Genomic DNA, 19,698 nt, shown 5'->3' with positions numbered 1-19,698 from the left:
CTCTGCTCCTGCCACCTGCCAATGGGATTTCCCATTATGGCCATCCCATGCTGCCAGGAAACCCGCGGGCGTGGGTGAGCCACTGGCGCAACGGGGAATCCCACTGGCAGCGAATCCCGCTGAGTGTGTCTGGTCATTACATTGCCATTTGTGGGACCTTGCTGTGTACAAATTGGCTACCATGTTTCCTACATTACAGCACAAGTACCACATAGATTGTAAAGAAAAAAGGTTTATTGAAAAATGAACAGTATCACAGAACACAATCTTCCAAATGTCATTAGATGTTTCTTTGTACATGATAGGGTCACTAGTTATCCATTTTCACAGGGACAATGGATAGTGTTATGCAATGCAATCTCTAAAACAATTATAAAAATCCTAGAATTCCATGCAATAAACATGGAATTTGACTTACTCAGTCTTGTAAATCAGTCACTCTGATTATGGTCTTTCTGAAGAGGAAATCATTTGATAGGGCTTTCGCACTGTGGATAGGAAGAATTCTCTTGGTTCCCTGCAGGTTTGTGACACGATGGTCACTTGATAGTACAGAACTTGAATATTTCTGAAAACATTTCAGTTGCCAAAGCTTTTTGTCTGGCACTCATCTCAAAAATTATTTCAATAATTTGAACAACAGACTGAGCAAGCAAACTGCTGCAAATCTCACCCAAGGAATCATTCTGAGCCTTGCACCTTTTTTGAATTACCCAAATGCTTGGGAAGCCAAAATTTCTCCGTTGTTTTCACTATGGCAACACTTCAGCCAATCAGTGTCAACTTGCCAACCAATCTGCATCCTTTTCTCTTGCAGTATAACATTGTTGTGATCATTTGAAATTTGGCTTTATTTTGTTTATCCTGATTAATAAAAGACAAAAAGATTCAGCAACATGTTTCTCTTTTTGAAAATATTAAAATAATGCACAAAATTGATCAAGTTAATGGTATTTATGAATGACCCGGCATCTTTTTTTAATATAAATTTAAAATACCCAATTCATTTATTTTCCAATTAAGGGGCAATTTAGCCTGGAAAATCCACCTACCCTGCACATCTTTGGGCTGTGGGAGTGAGACCCACGCAGACACAGGGAGAATGTGCAAACTCCACACGGACAGTGACCTGGGGCCGGGATCGAACCCGGGTCCTCAATACTTTGAGGCAGTGTGCCACCGTGCCGCCCATGGCCTGGCATCTTAAAAGTGTTTGTATCTTGGATACAATAAAAGAGGCAAGTGTTTTGTTAATCATATATTGAAGTGGTACCTGCAAATTCCCAGGGAGGTTGGGGGAGGTGGTTGGGGAGTGAATTGGCTGAAGTGGTAAGAGGATCAATGTAAAGGTCACGCAAATCTCCAGATCACCTGACCTGTGCCAAAAGATATACTAAAGTAAATAAGATTGAGCTCAGCTCTGAAATTCTCCAAGCTTAAATACTCGCCTGGTCCTCTATACAAGAATTCCCGCTTGGGCAAGGACTGATGACACTGGTGGAACTGTACCCCAGCACAAGTCTGTAACTCTGGGAACAAAGTGGAGACATCTTGGGTGATAGCAATGGGGCTCTTTGGACAAATCAACTTCAATATTCTCTGATTTGTTTCTGTGATGCAAATACATATTAGTTCACATGACAAATCATACCTTAGATTTGGCTTCTGCCCAAAAGTGAGGGGGTAGATCTTTGTAAGGTAATTTGCTGCAACATCAGCACTAACCAAGGTTGGCGGCAGGTGTTTTGGAGCAACTGTAAGCTGAAAAATATACAATATCCAATCAGTAGATCACTGTCCTGTCTGGCTAAATTAAAGGAATCAGTCAAATTCAACTCTGGATCTTACACAAATAGAAAAGCAAATTACTGTGGATGCTGGAAATCTGAAATAAAATTTTAAAAAGTACTGGAGAAACTAAGCATGCGAGGCAGCATCTGTGGAGAAAAGCAGAGTTAACGTTTCGGGTAGAGTGATGTTTATTAGAACTGTTCTGATGAAAGGTTACGCGATCTGAAATGTTGGGCAGGATTCTCTGGCGTCCAAACTATGTGTTTCTCGGCACCGGGAGGTAGTGCACCATTCGCTGGCAGTAGGATTCTCTGCTCCCACAGCTATCAATGGGAATTCTCATTGAAACCACCCCACACTGCCGGGCAACCTGCAGTCAGGGAGCGCGCTGCTGGTGGCACCAGAGAATTCTGCCCCTCTCCTGCTGTTTACTCTGTTTCTCTTTATATGTGCTGCCTGATCTGTTGAGATTTTTCAGCATATTTTGGGCTGGATTTTTCTCCGGAACTCCACTACTAACGGAAGCAGCGGAGAATCTAGCATCAGGCAGAAAACAGGATCAGCACTGTTCCGATGCTCCGATCCCCCTCTGGCAACGGGACTGAGGTTTGCCCCCTATGCCAGCAGGATGAAGACAAATTTGCATCCTATTAACGGGCCAGGCACCATACTCTCCGGGCACTCGTAATTCTTCAGTCCTCTGGTGCAAGTCTTGACAAGCATGGCCCTGACGCGGTGGGCCAAGGAGGTAACTCTTTAAGAGAGTTGCCCCTAAAATCTATTGGAGGGCAACTCTCCTATCCTCAATGCAAGACCTGCCCAGTCCACTCTCCGCAGACCCCCCCCCCAGTGCCCCAATACCAGAGACCTCTTAATTAGAAAGACCCCTACCACAGACCCTCAGAAGAGAGACCCCTGTCAAGAAGCCCCCCAAAAGAGAGACCCTGCCTAACAGCCCCCAGCAGAGACTCCTGGGTGAAAACCTCCAGAATAAAGACCCCTGCTGGGAAGCTACTCAGAAGTGAGACTTCTGTCTGGAAGCTAGAGATCGGTCCAGAAAGAGGCAGTGAAAACAATCACTGCTTTAAAACGCACCTGAACAATACACATGCTGGCTCAGACGGAGGAGGCAGCACCTTGCAATTTCTGGAAAGAGAAACAGTCCGTGGGGTTAAACCTCCGCAGATTTTTTATTTGCAAGCTTTTCATTCATTTCTCTTTGATATTGATTTTACGAGGCTGTGATTGACAGCTTTTAGACAAACACAACTGTCTGCATTATTTCATTCATCTCCCTTCATGCTTGAGTGACTTTGAAGTATTTAATTGTGAAATTAACAGAAAGCACTTAACTCTCTTTGATGTGGTGCAGGAGTATCAATCGTAGCTTGATGTTTATAAATATTGCAGTTAGTAAAATCCATCCAGTAAAATCAATTTCACAGAGATATAAATGAAAGGCTTACAGTTCAAAAATCTGTGGAGGTTTAAACCAAGCTGTCTGTTTTTTTCTTTCCAGGAATTACAGGTGCTCCTTCCTCTGTCTGAACCAGCAGGTGTATTGCCCAGCTGAGTTTTAAAACAGTGATTCTTTTTTCACTACCACGGTCTGGACTGCTCTCCAGCTTCCAGACAGGGGTTCCTCTCCTTGGGGGGCTTCCAGACAGGGATCTCTCTTCTGCGGAGTCTTTGATGGGGGTCTCTTTAATTAGGGGTCTCTGGTGGAGGTCTCTTTAATTAAGGTGTTTCTGGTAAGGAGGGGGAAGTTGGGTCACCCCCTTACCATTAGGGGGAGGCTGACCCAGAAAATCACGGGGGCGGGCTAAATTGCATTGTGGGTGGGCGGGAAGTTCTGTATTGTATTGCGGGAGGGAGGAGTCCCAGCCACCAGACCTCGCTATCGGGCCACCTGCTCAAAATGGAGGCCCAATAACAGGATTCCCTATGGAATCCTTCGCAATCCTCACCATGCATACATTTGCATATCTAAGGACTGGGAATTGCTTCCTGATTTGCACTCCAGCAGGAGAACATATTCTCCCAAACAGAGAATCCTGGCCTTTGTTTTTATTCCAGAATTAAAGAGCGCTGACACAAACATGTTGCTTGATTATTGGCCAACTGTATCAGTAAGGCAGTTACTATGCAAATAGTTTACCAGCACATCATTGCGATGCAACAGCTACTTATTTTGCTTGTGAAAACGTTTAATTTTTAAGGTATTTATTTTGCAAACTAAACTACGATGTCCATTAAAAATCCATTCAACATAGGGGGCGGCACAGTGGCAGAGTGGTTAGCACTACTGCCTCATAGCGCCAAGGACCCGGGTTCAATTCCGGCCTTGGTGGCTGCCTGTGTGGAGCTTTCTCCCAGTGTCTGCACGGGTTTCCTCCAGGTGCTCCGGTTTCCTCCCACAGTCCAAAGATGTGCAGGGTAGGTGGATTGGCCATGCTGAACTACCCTTGAGGGCCTAGGTAGGGTGCTCTTTGAGAAGGTCGGTGCAGACTCAATTGGCCAAATGGCCTCCTTCTGCACTGTAGGGATTCTATGATCAATACAGCACCGCCTACCACACCAGATTAGCATTTATTCCCATCCTGAAATCAGTCTTTGGAAAATGTCAGGGTGAAATTACAAATATTGGGGTAGCTTTACCATAGCCAATAGGAACTGGGTTAAGACCACGCAATCACATTTAACATTGGGCTATTAGAGCCAGCAGATACAAAACACTTTTACCATATTAACTCTGGACTGGATTTGAACCGAGCTCTGAAGTGAAAGCAAAGGTTTCCCCATTTTGTGATTCTTGAAGTAAAAAAAAAGTTTACGTTGATTTGGGTAGCAATTTATTTGTTTTTGATCAGCAAATCGTTACCTCCAAACAGAATGAATATAGCCATGGCACCAAAAATGATCAGGAGCATTGTACCTGTTAAGTAGTCAGCACTTTCAGACTTGGCTCTGTTTATTGAATTGTCGGAAACATGGTAAAAGATCACGGGTATTTTCTGAGAGATTTACCAATGTTTTACCAGTAATGCTAATGTCAACTACTAGGTTCTGTATGCTTGGAATGGTGATAAATCAATGCACAATGGTTGATCAATTATGATTCTGTTGCAGAAGTAATGATGAGGGGGAAGAGAAAAATTAATATCGAGTCAGCCTCCAGTTTCCTGCAGGAGGGGTCTGTTCAGGTGCCCAGAGCTGGTTTCCTGGCAGCAGGCTTGGGAGTCAGGGCTCCTGGATGCCTTTGCAGCCTGGGAAAAGAAAGAGCCACAGGCTGCCCTCTAGAGAGATTCCCCTCCAACATTCCTGGCTGCAAAAACCATTTTTTAATGTAAGATTTTTTTAAATTTGGAGTGAAGGAATCTCCAGGTTGAAGCACCCTCCCTGTTACATACCTTCCATTAGAGCCTGCTGTTCATTTTAAGCTGTAAAATTCTGATGCCCCCCTCACGTCCCAGATTTCAGAGCTAACATGCCACCCTTAATGTCTCAGTAACATTTCTTTAATCTGCCGGTTTCTTGTAATATTCACAGATTCTTAATCCTCTGTACAGAATGCCCTGCTGTTTTGCCTCCCTTAATAAATCAAATTCCAGTGCAAAATCCCGTGGGACGATGGGAAGACTATGACAAATATAAGGATAATAAATGGCTGTCACTATTTGTTTGCCACTGACTGGAAAATCCAACCCATCATTATTTACACAGAGCTAAGTTTAGGTTGCCTTTGCTTATATTGATGCCAACTTATACTGATAGTATCACAAGTACATTTTTGTATTCATTCAAGACTTAGGGAAACTTTGTGTCTAAATATGGTAGGGTCACTGATGCCTGCAACACTAAAGAACTGTTACATTTGTAGTGACGTTGCAAATGGTTGATTGCAATTGAATTATCCATGATTTGAGCAGCTATTCCTTCCTTGACCAAGCACATAATCAGAGAGGTGCAAAGACAAAGTTCATCAGTGGGATTGTCTGAGGCATAGGGTGGGTTTCTCTGATTGCCGACACTGAAATCGCATTCGGCGATTGGGCAGAAAATCCCGTTTGACGCTGAAATCAGGGGCGGTGCCTGTTTTCAGAGGCTCCACCCCCTCCAAAACAGCATCATCGGTGAGTTCGCCGCATGCCATTGGGATGGTCTCAGGACGTCACCTAAAGGCCCTCCCCCAATGCTCCGCCACCGATGGGCTGACTTCCCGACGGCGTGGATCACTTGTGGTCTGAGATTTCATCAACCTCGCGTGGCAGCTGCGGACTGTGTCCGCTGGCCGGGGGTGCTTCGGTGGGTGGCAGAGGGACTGGTGGGGGGTGGTCCAGGAATGACAAGAGGGGTTACGGGGGACACTATTTTCAGGCCGGGTCCGCGCACGGCCAGAGCAATTTTGTACAGCGCGATCGCTGCAGGGGGCCACCATGCGCTTGCCCAGCCCCAGACCCGGCAATTCTCCGTCCGTTTCTGTCGGGAATGCCAGGGGTTTTACCTGGTGTGGCTGCTAGCCCTCCATCAGGCGGACCATCGGTGCGAGGGCGCCGCCAACTTTTTCGTCGTAAGACTGGACATAGCCTCAGAATCGGAGAATCCAGTCCTAAGTGTTGATGCCGGGGCAGGATTCCTGGACTTCCACGACAGCAAAACCTGCGGTGCACCTGGACTGATTAAGCAACCATGGATGGGCTAGCACCGGCGCCACGTGGAACACAATCGATTCCAATGAGAAACATTGCAGGATTCGGCGGATCCGTGATTGAGGGCGCCATTCTCTGGCCTCGCTATGCTTTCGCTCGAGCGAAATGAGGCCGTTGAATAGTGGGAGAGGGAGAAAACCAGAACCGTGCCAGGCGTCAAACAGTTTGGGATGCAACCGGATGGCCCCCATTGGCGAAATCGGGATATGGCCTTGGCGTGGCGAGAAACCAATTATCACCACTTAAGCCCTATCCCCTTATCCAACAGCCTCCCTTCCTTCATCGGCCTCCCCAGCGCCCCCGCTGGCGCTGATTAGTGCTCCTTTATAAAAAGATGAACCTGGCAGAAGGGCTACTGTGGGTAGCTGAGGAGGTGAGTAGCAATCTTTGATCACAGGCAAAGAGCCCGGGGGCACTGTGCTTGCCACCCCAATACTTGGCGGGGGGGGGGGGGGGGGGGGGGGGGGGCTGCTCAGCTGGGGAGGGGGGAACCCTCCGCAGGAGTGTGCCACCATGGGAGGGTGGGGGGAGAGGTGCTGGGGGGAGGCAAGCGGGGGGCAACCGCTCACAGCACCAACATGTCAACCCATGGATCGTGTGTACACATTGCTGGAGGTAACCTTTGTCCCTGAACACCTGTCCCACCGACCACCCATAAACCCCACCAACTGCCAAGGCCTCTGGCTGTGCGGCTGAAGGTTATTACTAATAGGGAATTGGCAATCATGTTTATGTCAGCGCTTCACACATCCCAAGTGGATTCCTATAGTGGGCAGGACATGTAGCATGTGGGAGTAATTGCCTAGCATCCCAATCACACCATGATGCCTGGACACTGTGCCTCAACACTGTAGGATGCAACATGCAGCAACTAACATCCAAACACGGACGGGATGGGAAACAGCTCCGGGGATATGTCCACGGCCGGAAGATGGATTAGTGCCACAGGGAGAGGGCCAGCACCAGGTCCAGGTGACATTATGAGCGGGTGTCCGGGATATAGGATCTGGGGACCAGTGAGGGGGCTGTCTGCAGCCGGATGTGCGTGGACAAAGTGTTCCGGGCATGGGAGAGGGGATCAATAGGGGAGGGGGGAATCAATGGGGAATGGAGGGTCCTGGGGTGGGAGCCACTACTGTTTGTCAGTCTAACACCCTCTCCCAATGCCTTACAGATAAATTATTTTTAAAAACATTTTTTATTCTCCTCCTTTTTCACACTTTCTCCCAAATTTACACCCAACAATAAACAACAATCAGTAAAGAATGTAATGTCAATCCCCATATCAATAACAACGATCCCATCCTCCAACCAAACCCCCCAAACAATAGCCCTCATGTTAACATAAACAATGACAAAGAGGAATCAGGAATCCCCCATAGTCACCATTAACACATACAGTCCCTCTCCCCCCACCCCTCCCAGCCCCAACCCCCTAATGTTCAATGTGATCCAATTCTCAAAAGTGCATAATGAATAACCCCCATGAATTGTAAAATCCCTCCATCCTTCCCCTCAGTTCAAATTTGACCTTTCAAGCGTCAAAAATTCCAGCAGGTCCCCAGGCACGCCAGGGCACAGGGTGGAGAGGTTGACCTCCACGCTAACAGGATCCGCCTTTGGGCAATCAACGAGGCGAAGGCTACAACATCTGCCTCTGTGCCCATTTCCAACCCCGGTTGGTCCGACACCCCGAATATGGCCTCCCGAGGGCCCGGGTCCAGTTTCACGTGCACCACTTTAGAGATTGCCCTAAACACCTCCTTCAAGTAATCCTCCAGCTTTGGACAGGATCAAAACATATGAACGTGGTTTGCGGGGCCACCCTCTCAACATTCACATACATCTTCTACCCCCTCAAAGAGCTGGATTATCCTCGCCCTTGTAAGGTCTGCTCTATACACCACCTTCAGTTGTATCAACCCCAACCTCGCACATGAGGTGGAGGCATTCACCCTCCGGAGCACCTCACACCAGAACCCCTCCTCCATACTCTCTCCCAACTCTTCCTCCCACTTTGACTTGATCCCTTCTAGCGGCACCTTCTTCTCCTCCAAAATAGCCCTGTAAACAGCCGATACTATTCCCTCTCCAGTCCCCCTGTCGTCAGCACGTCCTCCAGCAATGTGGAAGCTGGCTCTACTGGGAAGCTCTATATCTCCCAGCAAAGTCTTGAACCTGCATGTGTCTAAATATTTCCCCCTGCTCTGCCCATACTTCGCTCTGACCCAGCTCCATACCTTCTCCACATTCGCCGTCCAGTAATAATACATCAGGTTCAGAAGACCCAAACCTCCTGCCTGCCTTCAATCTCTCTAAAAAATGCCTTTGGCAGGAAAATCGGCAGTCATTGAAAAATAAATAGGAATCGCGGCAGAATATTCATTTTAACTGCCTGTACTGACCCGCCAGTGACAGAGGGAGACCATCCCACCTTGCCAGATCAGCTTTCACCTTCCCCACCAAACTAGAAATGTTGTACCTACGGAGCCCCGCCCAATCTCGAGCACCTGCACCCCCAGGTATCTAAAGTACCTAAAGCCTTACGGAATGGCAACCCCCCGATCCCTGCCCCCACCCCTGGCCGAGACACCACAAAATATTCACTCTTGTCTGGATTTAATTTATACCCTGAGAAAGACCCAAACACCCGAAGCAGCTCCAGTATTCCCCCTATTGGCACACTTGGTTCCGACACGTATAATAACAAGTCATCGGTATATAAGGACACCATATGCTCTACCCACCCCCCCCAGCCCCGCACTATCCCTTTCCATACCCCTGAACGTCTTAATGCGATGGCCAATGGCTCAATCGCAAGTGCAAACAGCAAGGGGGACATAGGACATTCCTGCCTAGTCCCACGGTGGAGAGGAAATTATTCTGAGCTGATGTTATTTGTACGGTCACTGGTCCTTGGCTCCTTATATAATAGCTTTACCCAGTCCACAAATCTGGGTCCAATTCCAAACCGCTCTGGAACTGCCATCAAGTACCCCCATTCTACCCGGTCAAACGCTTTCTCAGCGTCCAATGCCACAACCACCTCTGTTTCCTTCCCCTCCGCCGGTAGCACAACCACGTTCAATACCCTTCTAACGTTTGAAAAGAGCTGCCTCCCTCTCACAAACCCCGTCTGATCTTCACCTATCACTTTCGGGAGGCACTCCTCCAGCCTACCCGCTAGTACCTTCGCCAATATCTTTGCGTCCATGTTTAAAAGTAATATGGGCCTATATGACCTACACTCCGTCGGGTCCTTATCTTTCTTAAGTAACAAGAAAATCGATGCCTGTCCCAAAGTTTGTGGCAACACCCCCTTCCCTATTGCCTCCTCAAACATCCCCACCATTAGCGGTATCAGCTTATTTTTGAATTTTTTATAATATTCCACTGGAAACCCATCCGGCCCTGCCACCTTCCCCGACTGCATCCTCCCAATCGCATCTTTTATCTCCTGCTCCACTATAGCCCCCTCTAATGTTACCCTGTCCCCCTCCCCTAACCTGGGGTACTCCAGCCCATCTAGAAATTCCTGCATCTCCCGGCCAGGTCAGGTGGCTCTGACCTGTACAACCTCTCATAGAATTCCTTAAGGACCTTGTTAATCTGATCTGGAGCTACCACCAACTTCCCTGCCTTATCCCGCACCTGGACAATTTCCCTTGCCGCAGCCTCCCTACGGAGCTGACCTGCCTTCTCTCCATGCTCGTACATTAGCCACCATTAGCCCAGCCAGCGCCTTCGCCCCTCCTGACGAGACTAGCGAGCGCGGCCCTGACCTGTCCAATTTTGGCTCCTGCACCAAGTTCCAGTCCCCCCCCACTATCAGTTTGTGTGTGTCCAAGTCGAGGATGGCCCAACACACCTTCTTCGTGAATCCCACATTGTCCCAATTGGGACCATATACACTTACTAGCGGCACTAGTCTCCCCTCCAGCGCCCCTGTCACAATTACATACCTACTCTCCTGATCTGCAACCACCTTCTCCATCTGGAACCGTACCCTTTTGCTGACCATTACCGCTACCCATCGAACCCTTCCGTCAAATCCAGAATGAAACACCTGACTAACCAGCCCTTTGTTCATTCTCACTTGATCCTTCACCCTCAGGTGAGTCTCCTGCAGAATTACTACATCGGCCTTCAAACTTTTAAGATGAGCCAGCACGCTTGTCCTCTTTACTGGGCCTCCCAGCCCCCTCATGTTCTAACTGGGGGTCTCTCACCGCCCCCCCCCCCCCCCCCTTATCCACCATCATCATACCACCGGGCCCTGCCCCGTGAGCCTGACCCGTCCCTTTCCATTATTAACATCGAACCCCCTCCCCCCTCCCAGAATCCCCCCCTGCACTTCCCCTCGAAAATATCTCACCCAGTATTGATCCTCTCCCCCCCTACCTGCTCGCCTCGAAGGCCCATTGAAACCTGCAACCCAGGCTCCAATGTCCGCAGCCCTCCTCTCACCTCACCTCCGTTCACTAGCCGACTTCAGTTAGCTAGCGCGGGTGCCCCCCCCCCCCCCCACCCCCCAAGGCATACTGCCCCTTCCCACCCAGTCCCAGAAGAAAAGGAAAATCAATCTAACGGTTCTAACCCATGCAATTCAATGAAATAACATATAACCATTGCAGCAACAAAAAAGGAGCAAAAATGCCAATCAAACCAACACAAACTTAAACTCTATAATGATGTGAAGTCAAGTAAGTTACAATACAGGTCAGTGAAAAGAAAGTTATAACATTTATACATTTTCCAGCTCCCCAATCACGGTCCACGATCTCTCTTCCAGCTCCACTCCTCACTTCTGTCCCAAACCTTCTGCCTTCATGAATGCTTCAGCCGCCTCCACTGTTTCAAAATAAAAATCTTTGGCGTTGTACGTCACCCTCAGCTTTGCTGGGTATACCATACCAAATCACAGCTCCTTGTTTTACAGTGCAGCCTTCACTCGGCTGAAAGCCGCTCGTCTCTTTGCCAACTCCACCGTCAAGTCCTGGTAAACCCGAACTCTAGCACCATCCCACTGCACCTCCCGCCCAGTTTAACACCTTCTCCTTCATGTGGTATTTATGAAAGCAGATAATTACTGCTCTCGGTGGTTCATTTACTTTGGGTTTCGGCCTTAACGAGCGATGAGCTTGGTCCAGTTCATACCGGAAGGGGTCTTCATTCTCCCCATCAACCCCGCCAGCATCTTAGCAAAGTACTCAGTTGGCCTTGAGCCCTCTGCCCCTTCAGGCAAGTCTTAGTTATGCCACCTCGAGGGAGTTCTCCAAGTCCTCAAGCTTTGCTCCGAGTCCTCTGTTGACCTCCACCACCCTCGTCTCCCATTGAGGTGAGCTGGTCACTGTGCTGCAACACGGCCTCCTCCACTTCCTTCATCTTTTCACCCTGTTCTCTCACTTCGGCCGATGTCTTTGCCACATCCACCCTCACCGGGGTGATTGCCTCCTCCACCAATGATCTCAGTGCGACCGCCATCTCCTTCCTCAACGCCTCCATGTGCCTCGCAAACTGCTTCTCCAGCTCCACAGCCATCACCTCAGTCATCCTATCCACTGTAAGTAGTGCGGCCACAACACGCGGTCCAGCATCCGCCATCTTGTCAACACTTTTACAGGTCCTCTCCTTTGGCAGCGAACCCGTGTTTCCTCCCCTCTTCATAGCTGTTTTTGGCATCCCTTAACCACTTAGTATTTTTCTCCTTCTTTCTTCAATCTCAAGATAAATAATGAAATAAAATAATAAAATAAATAAACAAAATAAAAAATTTAATATTTTTTAAAAAATAAAAACAATTAAAAATGTTTTTTTCCCTTTTAAGATAAAAAAAAAATTATTTCAAAAATCAAAGTTCAAAACATCTCTTCTCCTGGGACTGGACTTCAAACATCCCAAACATTCATTTTCAGTGGGGGGGGGGGGGGCACCCAGTGTGCGCTGCTCCGCTTCTACATATGTGCTGGATTCACCTCAGGCCACGCTCCTCCCCCGCCTCTTGCTTCGGGCTCGCTGCCCCTACTCCCCCGGTCCCGGGGGTCCCCACCGGCTCCAAACCTGCCTGACCCGGCGCCTGTCCCTCAGGCCCCAATGGCAGAAGAAATAACGACCTGCGAAACCACGGGGGAACCCCCATAAAATGCCACCGACTGGCGGGAGCCCGTCTTCAGCGCGACCGCACTGCTCGTGCGCGACACTGGAAGTACCGCCTTACAGATATTTAATGCTATGGCAAGGATTTTGGACCCAGAATTTGCCCTAGTGCCAGTAGGCCATGCGGACAGACAGTGGAGACGGCGGCAGCAGCAGCGTCAACAGATACTTGAGGCGGTGGTCCATGTGCCAGACCCAGACTCCCACCCTGCAATCCCGGCCGCCGATCAGGCTAGGGAGGGACCCAGAAGGGGAGTCCCGCAATGGCCTAGGGTGCACAGGCATTTTTAAAGCAGTTCCACACACAACATTGTTACTAAACAGTTCATTGGTTCGGTAGAGCATGTATGCTGCGTGAATTGGCATGAAAGTGCCGTGGGATGGCATGGAAGAAATAGGGGGCATTAGTACTGCGAGGGACCATGAGTTGACATGGAGGATCCATGGGGAGCATGGATAAGATCCTTCACCATTCCTTTCAAAAGATTCCCAAATCCAGGCTATGGTTCTCGACTCCTCTGAGGGAGAGTCAGCCATAAGTCAAGGAGAAGCTGGCCCAAATCCATGAAATTACAGGGAGTCAGGAAATTTTGACCCCTGCAGTGGAATCAGGCAGGAAGGAGTGCAGGGCACAGGTTCTTCATCCACATCTTTATCCTGTGCCAATAAGGGCTCTGGGTTTGGGAGAAGGAATCCCAAAATCCAGTCCCAACTGCCATTTTTAAGGGTGTGATTCAGACCAAAATTTCCTATGTCCTGTTTTGAGCACATTTAGTGGGGTGCTTTTCGGTGGCTGCAGTGCCAAGAACGATCTCGCTATTCAATGGCAGTTTGCTGTCTTTCATGGCTTCAGTTTCTCTCTGCCAAGGCCGCACTTAGAGGGATGCCATTTTGGAAGGCTGCCTCAATCTCCTACCCCCCCTCCCCCCCCCCCCCCCCCCCCCGCCATTGTGGATCCCCCTCATTTTTGAACCAACACCACCACTCCAACCTTGGGTAGGCCCCTGGGAATCCCCCGCCTCACCCCCCTCTACCTGGTGAGCCCCCTTCCGGCCCATTCCTTGACATTGCCAACCAGGCACCCGTGCACCCTGACACTGTCAACCTGGCACCATGGCAGTTCCCCTGGCAATGCCACCTAGGCACCCTGGCAGTAGCAGAGTGGCACTGCCGGAGTTCCCAGGTGGTATCACGAGGGTGCCAGGCTGGCAGTGTCAAGATGCTCAGGTGCCAGATGGAGAGCCAGGGTACCACCCTGCCCTGTCCCGGCCACCCGAGGGTCTCCAATGGCCTTGGAGACCTCCCCAGGTCCATTATGCCTGGTCCATGTTTGTGTGGACCAGTACTAAATGACACCATAGAGAAGTCTTGCAGATGTGGCCGTTGACTCCCGGACACCGGGGAATCCAGCAAACGAATGTCGCAATCTCACGTGAGGACTTGCGGGAGGTTTAACAGCCTCGTCCTGACACCAAGTCAGGTGCAATGAGGCTGCTGAATCACGCCCCAAATCTCCCTCACCCCCATTCCACCACAGTTGGAGGTGTGAAAATCTGGGTCAAAGAGCCTGGAAGATGGTCTATATAACTATATAAGTATCTACAACAGATGGAAATGTGAAATTTGTGTTGGCTCATTCAACATAAGCTTAACCACAACGTAGAAATATTGTGAAAAAGCAAGAAATAAATAAGAGATGTTCGCAGAGAACAGTGAACATGAAAAGTTCCTGATAATCCAACCACAGGAGAACCCTCTGGAAAAAGTTATAAATGAATAATTTTATGGCCAAGTCATTATGGAATGTTTTCTGGACTGCTTGGTCACCTGCCATGTGTTCAATTTATTTCATGAAACTGAAGCAATTTTAGTTTTGGAACATTTTGAAACAATTTTAGTTTCCAGTAGTTTTTGTTCAGTGCTTTTCTTTTCCCTTGCAGTTTCAAAAGCTCCCTGGGGTGAGAACAGCTTGAGGAACTAATCCCAGAGCCTGTGTTGGAGCTGTTACAGAGGCTGTGTTGGAGCTGTTACAGAGTATGTGTAAAAGGTGGCAAGGGATGACTAATTTCCCATCCTTATTGCTATGGGGATGACTGGTTACCACATATCAACACCACTCGACTGAACAGTTGAGATCAAGGTTCAAGCATGTGGAGGACCACAAGGGTGAACCCACGTCCCACCACACTGTGGTACTGTGCCAATGCACCACCCTGAAATCACTTCTTTTTTAAAAAAAAATTCCAATTAAGGGGCAATTTAGCGTGGCCAATGAACCTACCCTGCACATCTTTGGGTTGTGGGGGCGAGACCCACACAGACACGGGTGAATGTGCAAACTCCACACGGACAGTGGCCCGGAGCCAAGATCGAACCCGGGTCCTCGGCTCTGTGAGGCAGCTGTGCTTTTCATAGAATTTACCATGCAAAAGGAGGCCATTCGGCCCATCGAGTCCGCATCGGCCCTTGTAAAGAGCACCCTACCTAAGCCCACACCTCTAACCTGTCCCCGTAACATAGATACATAGATACATAGCAGATAGGAGTAGGAGGAGGCCTTTTGATTTTGAGTCTGCTCCGCCATTCATCACGATCATGGCTGATCACCCAACTCAATTGCGTAATCCTGCTTTCTCCCCATAGCCTTTGATCCCATTCTCCCCAAGTGCTATATCCAGCCGCCTCCTGAATATATTCAACAATTTAACATCAACTACTTCCTGTGGTAATGATTTCCACAGGCTCACCACTTTTTGGGTGAAGAAATGTCTCCTTATATCTGTCCGAAATGGTTTACCCTGAATCCTCAGACTATGACCCCTGGTTCTGGACACACCCATCATGGCATCTACCCTGTCTAGTCCAGTTAAAATTTTATAAATCTCTAAGTGATCCCCCCTCATTCTTCTGAACTCCAGCGAGAACAATCCCAAGCTAGTCAATCTCTCCTCATATGACAATCCTGCCATTCTTGGAATCAGTCTGGTAAACCTTTGCTGCACTCCCTCGAGAGCAAGAACATCCTTCCTCAGAGAAGGAGACCAAAACTGCACACAATACTCTAGGTGTGGCCTCACCAAGGCCCTGTATAATTGCAGCAACACATCCCTTCTTCTATACTCGAAACCTCTCGCAATGCAGGCCAACATACCATTAGCCTTCTTTACCACTTGCTGCACCAACATGCTTACCTTCAGCGACTGGTGCACAAGGACACGCAGATCCCGCTGCACACTCCCCTCTCCTAATTTACAATCAATCAGGTAGTAATTTGCCTTCCTGTTTTTGCTTCCAAAGTGAATAACCTCACACTTGTCCAAATTATACTGCATCTGCCATTGATTTGCCCACTCGCCATGCATCTTCTTCATAATTCACCCTCCCACCTAATCTGCAAACTTTGAAATGTTACATTTTGTTCCCTCATCCAAATAATTAATATATATTGTGAATAGCTGGGGTCCCAGCACCGATCCCTGTTGTACCCCACTAGTTACTGCCTGCCAATTTGAAAACCCCAACAAACCCTTTTGGACACTAAGGGCAATTTAGCATAGCCAATCCGCCTAACCTGCACATCTTTTGACTGTGGGAGGAAACCGGAGGACCCGGAGGAAACCCACGCAGACACGGGGAGAACGTGCAGACTCCGCACAGACAGTGACCCAAGCCGGGAATCGAACCTGGGACCTTGGAGCTGTGAAGTAACTATGCTAACCATTGCGCCACCATGCCACCCTGAAATCACTTCTGAATTTTATTTTACCACTGAATTCTATGTTAGTGGACTGATGTTGGCAGCATCAGGTGATAAAGTCACTCATTATTGTATACAGAAATTCTAGACCATAACTAGACCCACCTGCCGATTTATATAATTCTGTTAGTTGAATGCTGTTTTCCAGTGGCTCATGAGATCATTTTATGGCATAAATAGAGGCCACTCAAGGGTAAGCCATAAATACAGAATACATGAGTGAGATAGGACAAAGTAATTCAGCTGCAATGCCAGGCCAAGTGAGTTGAGTAGAAGAAGGTTTGTGTTTATACACCACCTTGACCTGTTGCTCAGAAACTTCTCATCTAAAATTTAAATGTCTGTCCTGTAGATAAACACAGTAGCCGTTGCATACACCAAGATCGTAAAACATCAGTGAAATGATTGAGCAGCTAATCCATGCTTTGAGATATTGGTCAAGGAAGGAACAGGACAGTGGAAGAACTCTGCTCTTTGAACTGTCCTCGATCTTCAATGTCCACCTGTAGCAGTGGAATGGGAGAATTTCAGATGAATGTTTCACCCAAAGACAATCTGCTTACCAGCAGACTAAGATCCCTATCTATTAGCTTCTCATTTAGCATTTTATTTGTAATGTAAGTATTAATTTAGATATAATATAAGAACATTTACATTTTACTATTGTACCAACCGTTCTTAATCTGAATGATTAAAAACATAGATGGCCCTTTAATAGCCCCATGTCTTTACGTGATGTAGCTTTCACTTCTGTGGAAGGTTTTGTCCATTTTAACTTGAAAAACCTGTTAGCGAGGATTAAAGTTAGAAATTATGGGCAGATGCAGCCCCTATAACTATATGCATTCTCTTTTGTTTAAGGACAGCATGTACTCTTTCTGCTACCCCCCCCCCCCCCCCCTCCTCTTTCTCTGGTCTCCTCAAGCCATGGCAGGTCAACCTGCGTCCAAATCCATTTCAATAGCGTTGTACGCAACCTGACAGAAAGCACCTAATGATCACTCTGCTGAGGATGTCTGCTCCCTGGGTATAAGCCTCTGGCCTCTACTAAACACTCCCACAACAACATAACTGAGATCAGAGGTTGGGGTAAATTATGGGTGGAGCCCAATATGCCACCACTCCATACTTAATCACATTAAATTAAAATTGTTCTGGAACTGAGTGGAAGAATATTTCACACAGTTGAATCTACAAATTAGCTACATTTTAATTTGATAGATTATTAAAATTATCAATGCAAAATTAATTTTGAGCAAATTGATGAGTGTCTGATTAACATATTTCAACATTCATAATAGAAACATAGCAAAGAGTTAAAGAAATCCAACTTATAGTCTCTCTGTCATTTTACTTTCTGAAAAATAGCTACTCTTGATTTCCAATGCAAAGAGAAATGGATGGTGCAGAGAGATAATATTAAATTATAACATTCAATACATTTCACAGCTCTTCAAAAATGACAAATATCAATGACTCAGAACTCAACACTTTCCACTTCGATGCCAACATCAAGCACTCCTTATCCGGGCACAACAACTTTAGAAAATGTAGAGCACAGCACAGTGGCAAATTCCTAAACAGGGTGAGATTGCTATTTTAGTCACATAGTGCCAAATTATGGACAGTTTTGGGCTGTGCTGTTGCAGCCTTTTGAACTTGGTTGTGACACTTCCAAATTCAATTCTTTTAAGGCCTCCATAGCCCAACAGGTAGATGAGGCTTTTATCCATGGGCTACATTTACAACTGATGCAAAGGGCGATACTATAAATCACCTTTCTTTGGCTTTTAATTTAATTAGATAAATCATATTCAGATAATCTCATGAAAGTGTCTGAAATAATTAAAATCTTTTACCTTATTGTTCGCGAGGTATAAATACAGCAAGTTCTCAAGAGAACAAAACGCATCATCTGGAAGCCCTTCAAAAAGTCAAACAATGGAAAATTCAATCATCAGCCTTCGACGTCAGAGTTGCCTAATCCATTAAATTGAATAATTTTATTTGTTATCAGTAAATTACTACTTTGCTGTATTATTTATTTATCTTAATTTTATTTTATTGATAATTTAGTTTTTGCACAGAATAAATTATTAAGAGTAGACTGTAATACTAAACGTTCTTTTATTTAGTGAACTTCGTGGGCTTTCTCACTAAAATGGTTCCAAATACATGTTTAATATTAGGTATCTGAAAGGAATGAAAGCAGGAGATGGAGTGAGGAGTAGTGACTCCAACACAGTGAAAATGTAGGGAGGACCGGTGTGATGAATGGAACATTTAGATTGTGGTAGTATGACTAGAGAGATTACGGTACCCAAGAACCAAGCTGCCATTGGTGCAGACGACTCGCTGGCCATTGGCCCAGGCAAGTCATGTGCCTCTCTGCCAATTGGGTGAGGCTAGTCATGTGACTCCCCGCCGATTGGCTGAGAGGTAGGTAGCTCCGCCTACGAGGCAGGGTATAAGAACCCGTACCGGCTGGCAGTCAGCCTTTCTCTGTACGTCTACTGCCGGGCACACATCTAGTGTATTAAAGCCTGTTGTTTGAAACTACCACTCAACTCGAGTCCAATTGATGGTGCATCAATTTAATACACTAGAATTTTGAAATGGAGCTACGGATCAAGCCAAACTGCCTCCGCATCAGCCCGCATGCCGCAAATGCATCATCAACATTTAAACATTGGCTGGCGTGTTTTAACAGCAGAAAACCGCCCGACAAGGGAGCAGAAACTCCATATCCTCCACTCCTGCGGGGGCACCGCCGTCTACTCTCTGATAGAGAATGAACTCGACTATGACGCCGCCATGGACCTGCTAAAGGGACATTTCATCAGGCCGGTGAACCAGGTCTACCCGCGGCACCTCCTGGCTACGAGGCAGCAATTCCCCGGTGAGTCCCTCGATGAATTCTACCGGGCCCTCATTGTCCTGGGGAGAAATTGCGCCTGCCCGCAAGTCTCTGCGGCTGAACATACCGAACTTTTAATCAGAGACGGTTTCGTTGCGGGTATGCAATCATCCCAGATACGCCAGATACTCCTGGAAAAGGACACTTTAAGCCTCGCTGAGGCATGGACCCTCGCATCCTCCTTAGAGGTCGCTGACCGCAATGCCCGCGCGTATGCCCCCGGCTGCACGGCGGCCCCTTGGGCAGCGTGGCACGTGACCCCCCTCACCCCCGCCGACTCAGACCCCCCCCAGACCTGCGCCGTGTGGCACCCTGATAAGCCCACGGGGCCCCGCTGCTACTTTTGTGGCCAGGCCAAGCACCCCCAC

At 47.7% G+C, this 19,698-nt stretch overlaps 1 protein-coding gene across 1 annotated transcript in view; it reads right to left on the bottom strand.

Annotated features, from left to right (window-relative positions):
* The window catches only part of podn (podocan), a 72,729-nt gene that overhangs the window by 26,958 nt on the left and 26,073 nt on the right, over positions 1–19,698 (bottom strand). Inside the window, exons 4-5 of the mRNA XM_038794373.1 lie at positions 18,273–18,337; positions 1,652–1,761 (exon numbers count right to left, since the gene is read on the bottom strand). Coding sequence (XP_038650301.1) covers positions 1,652–1,761; positions 18,273–18,337 — 175 coding nt within the window. The remainder of the gene's footprint in view (positions 1–1,651; positions 1,762–18,272; positions 18,338–19,698) is intronic.

This window comes from Scyliorhinus canicula, chromosome 4 (assembly GCF_902713615.1).
Source record: "Scyliorhinus canicula chromosome 4, sScyCan1.1, whole genome shotgun sequence".
Lineage (NCBI taxonomy): Eukaryota > Metazoa > Chordata > Chondrichthyes > Carcharhiniformes > Scyliorhinidae > Scyliorhinus > Scyliorhinus canicula.
This window is presented reverse-complemented; position numbering and strand designations above follow the sequence as displayed.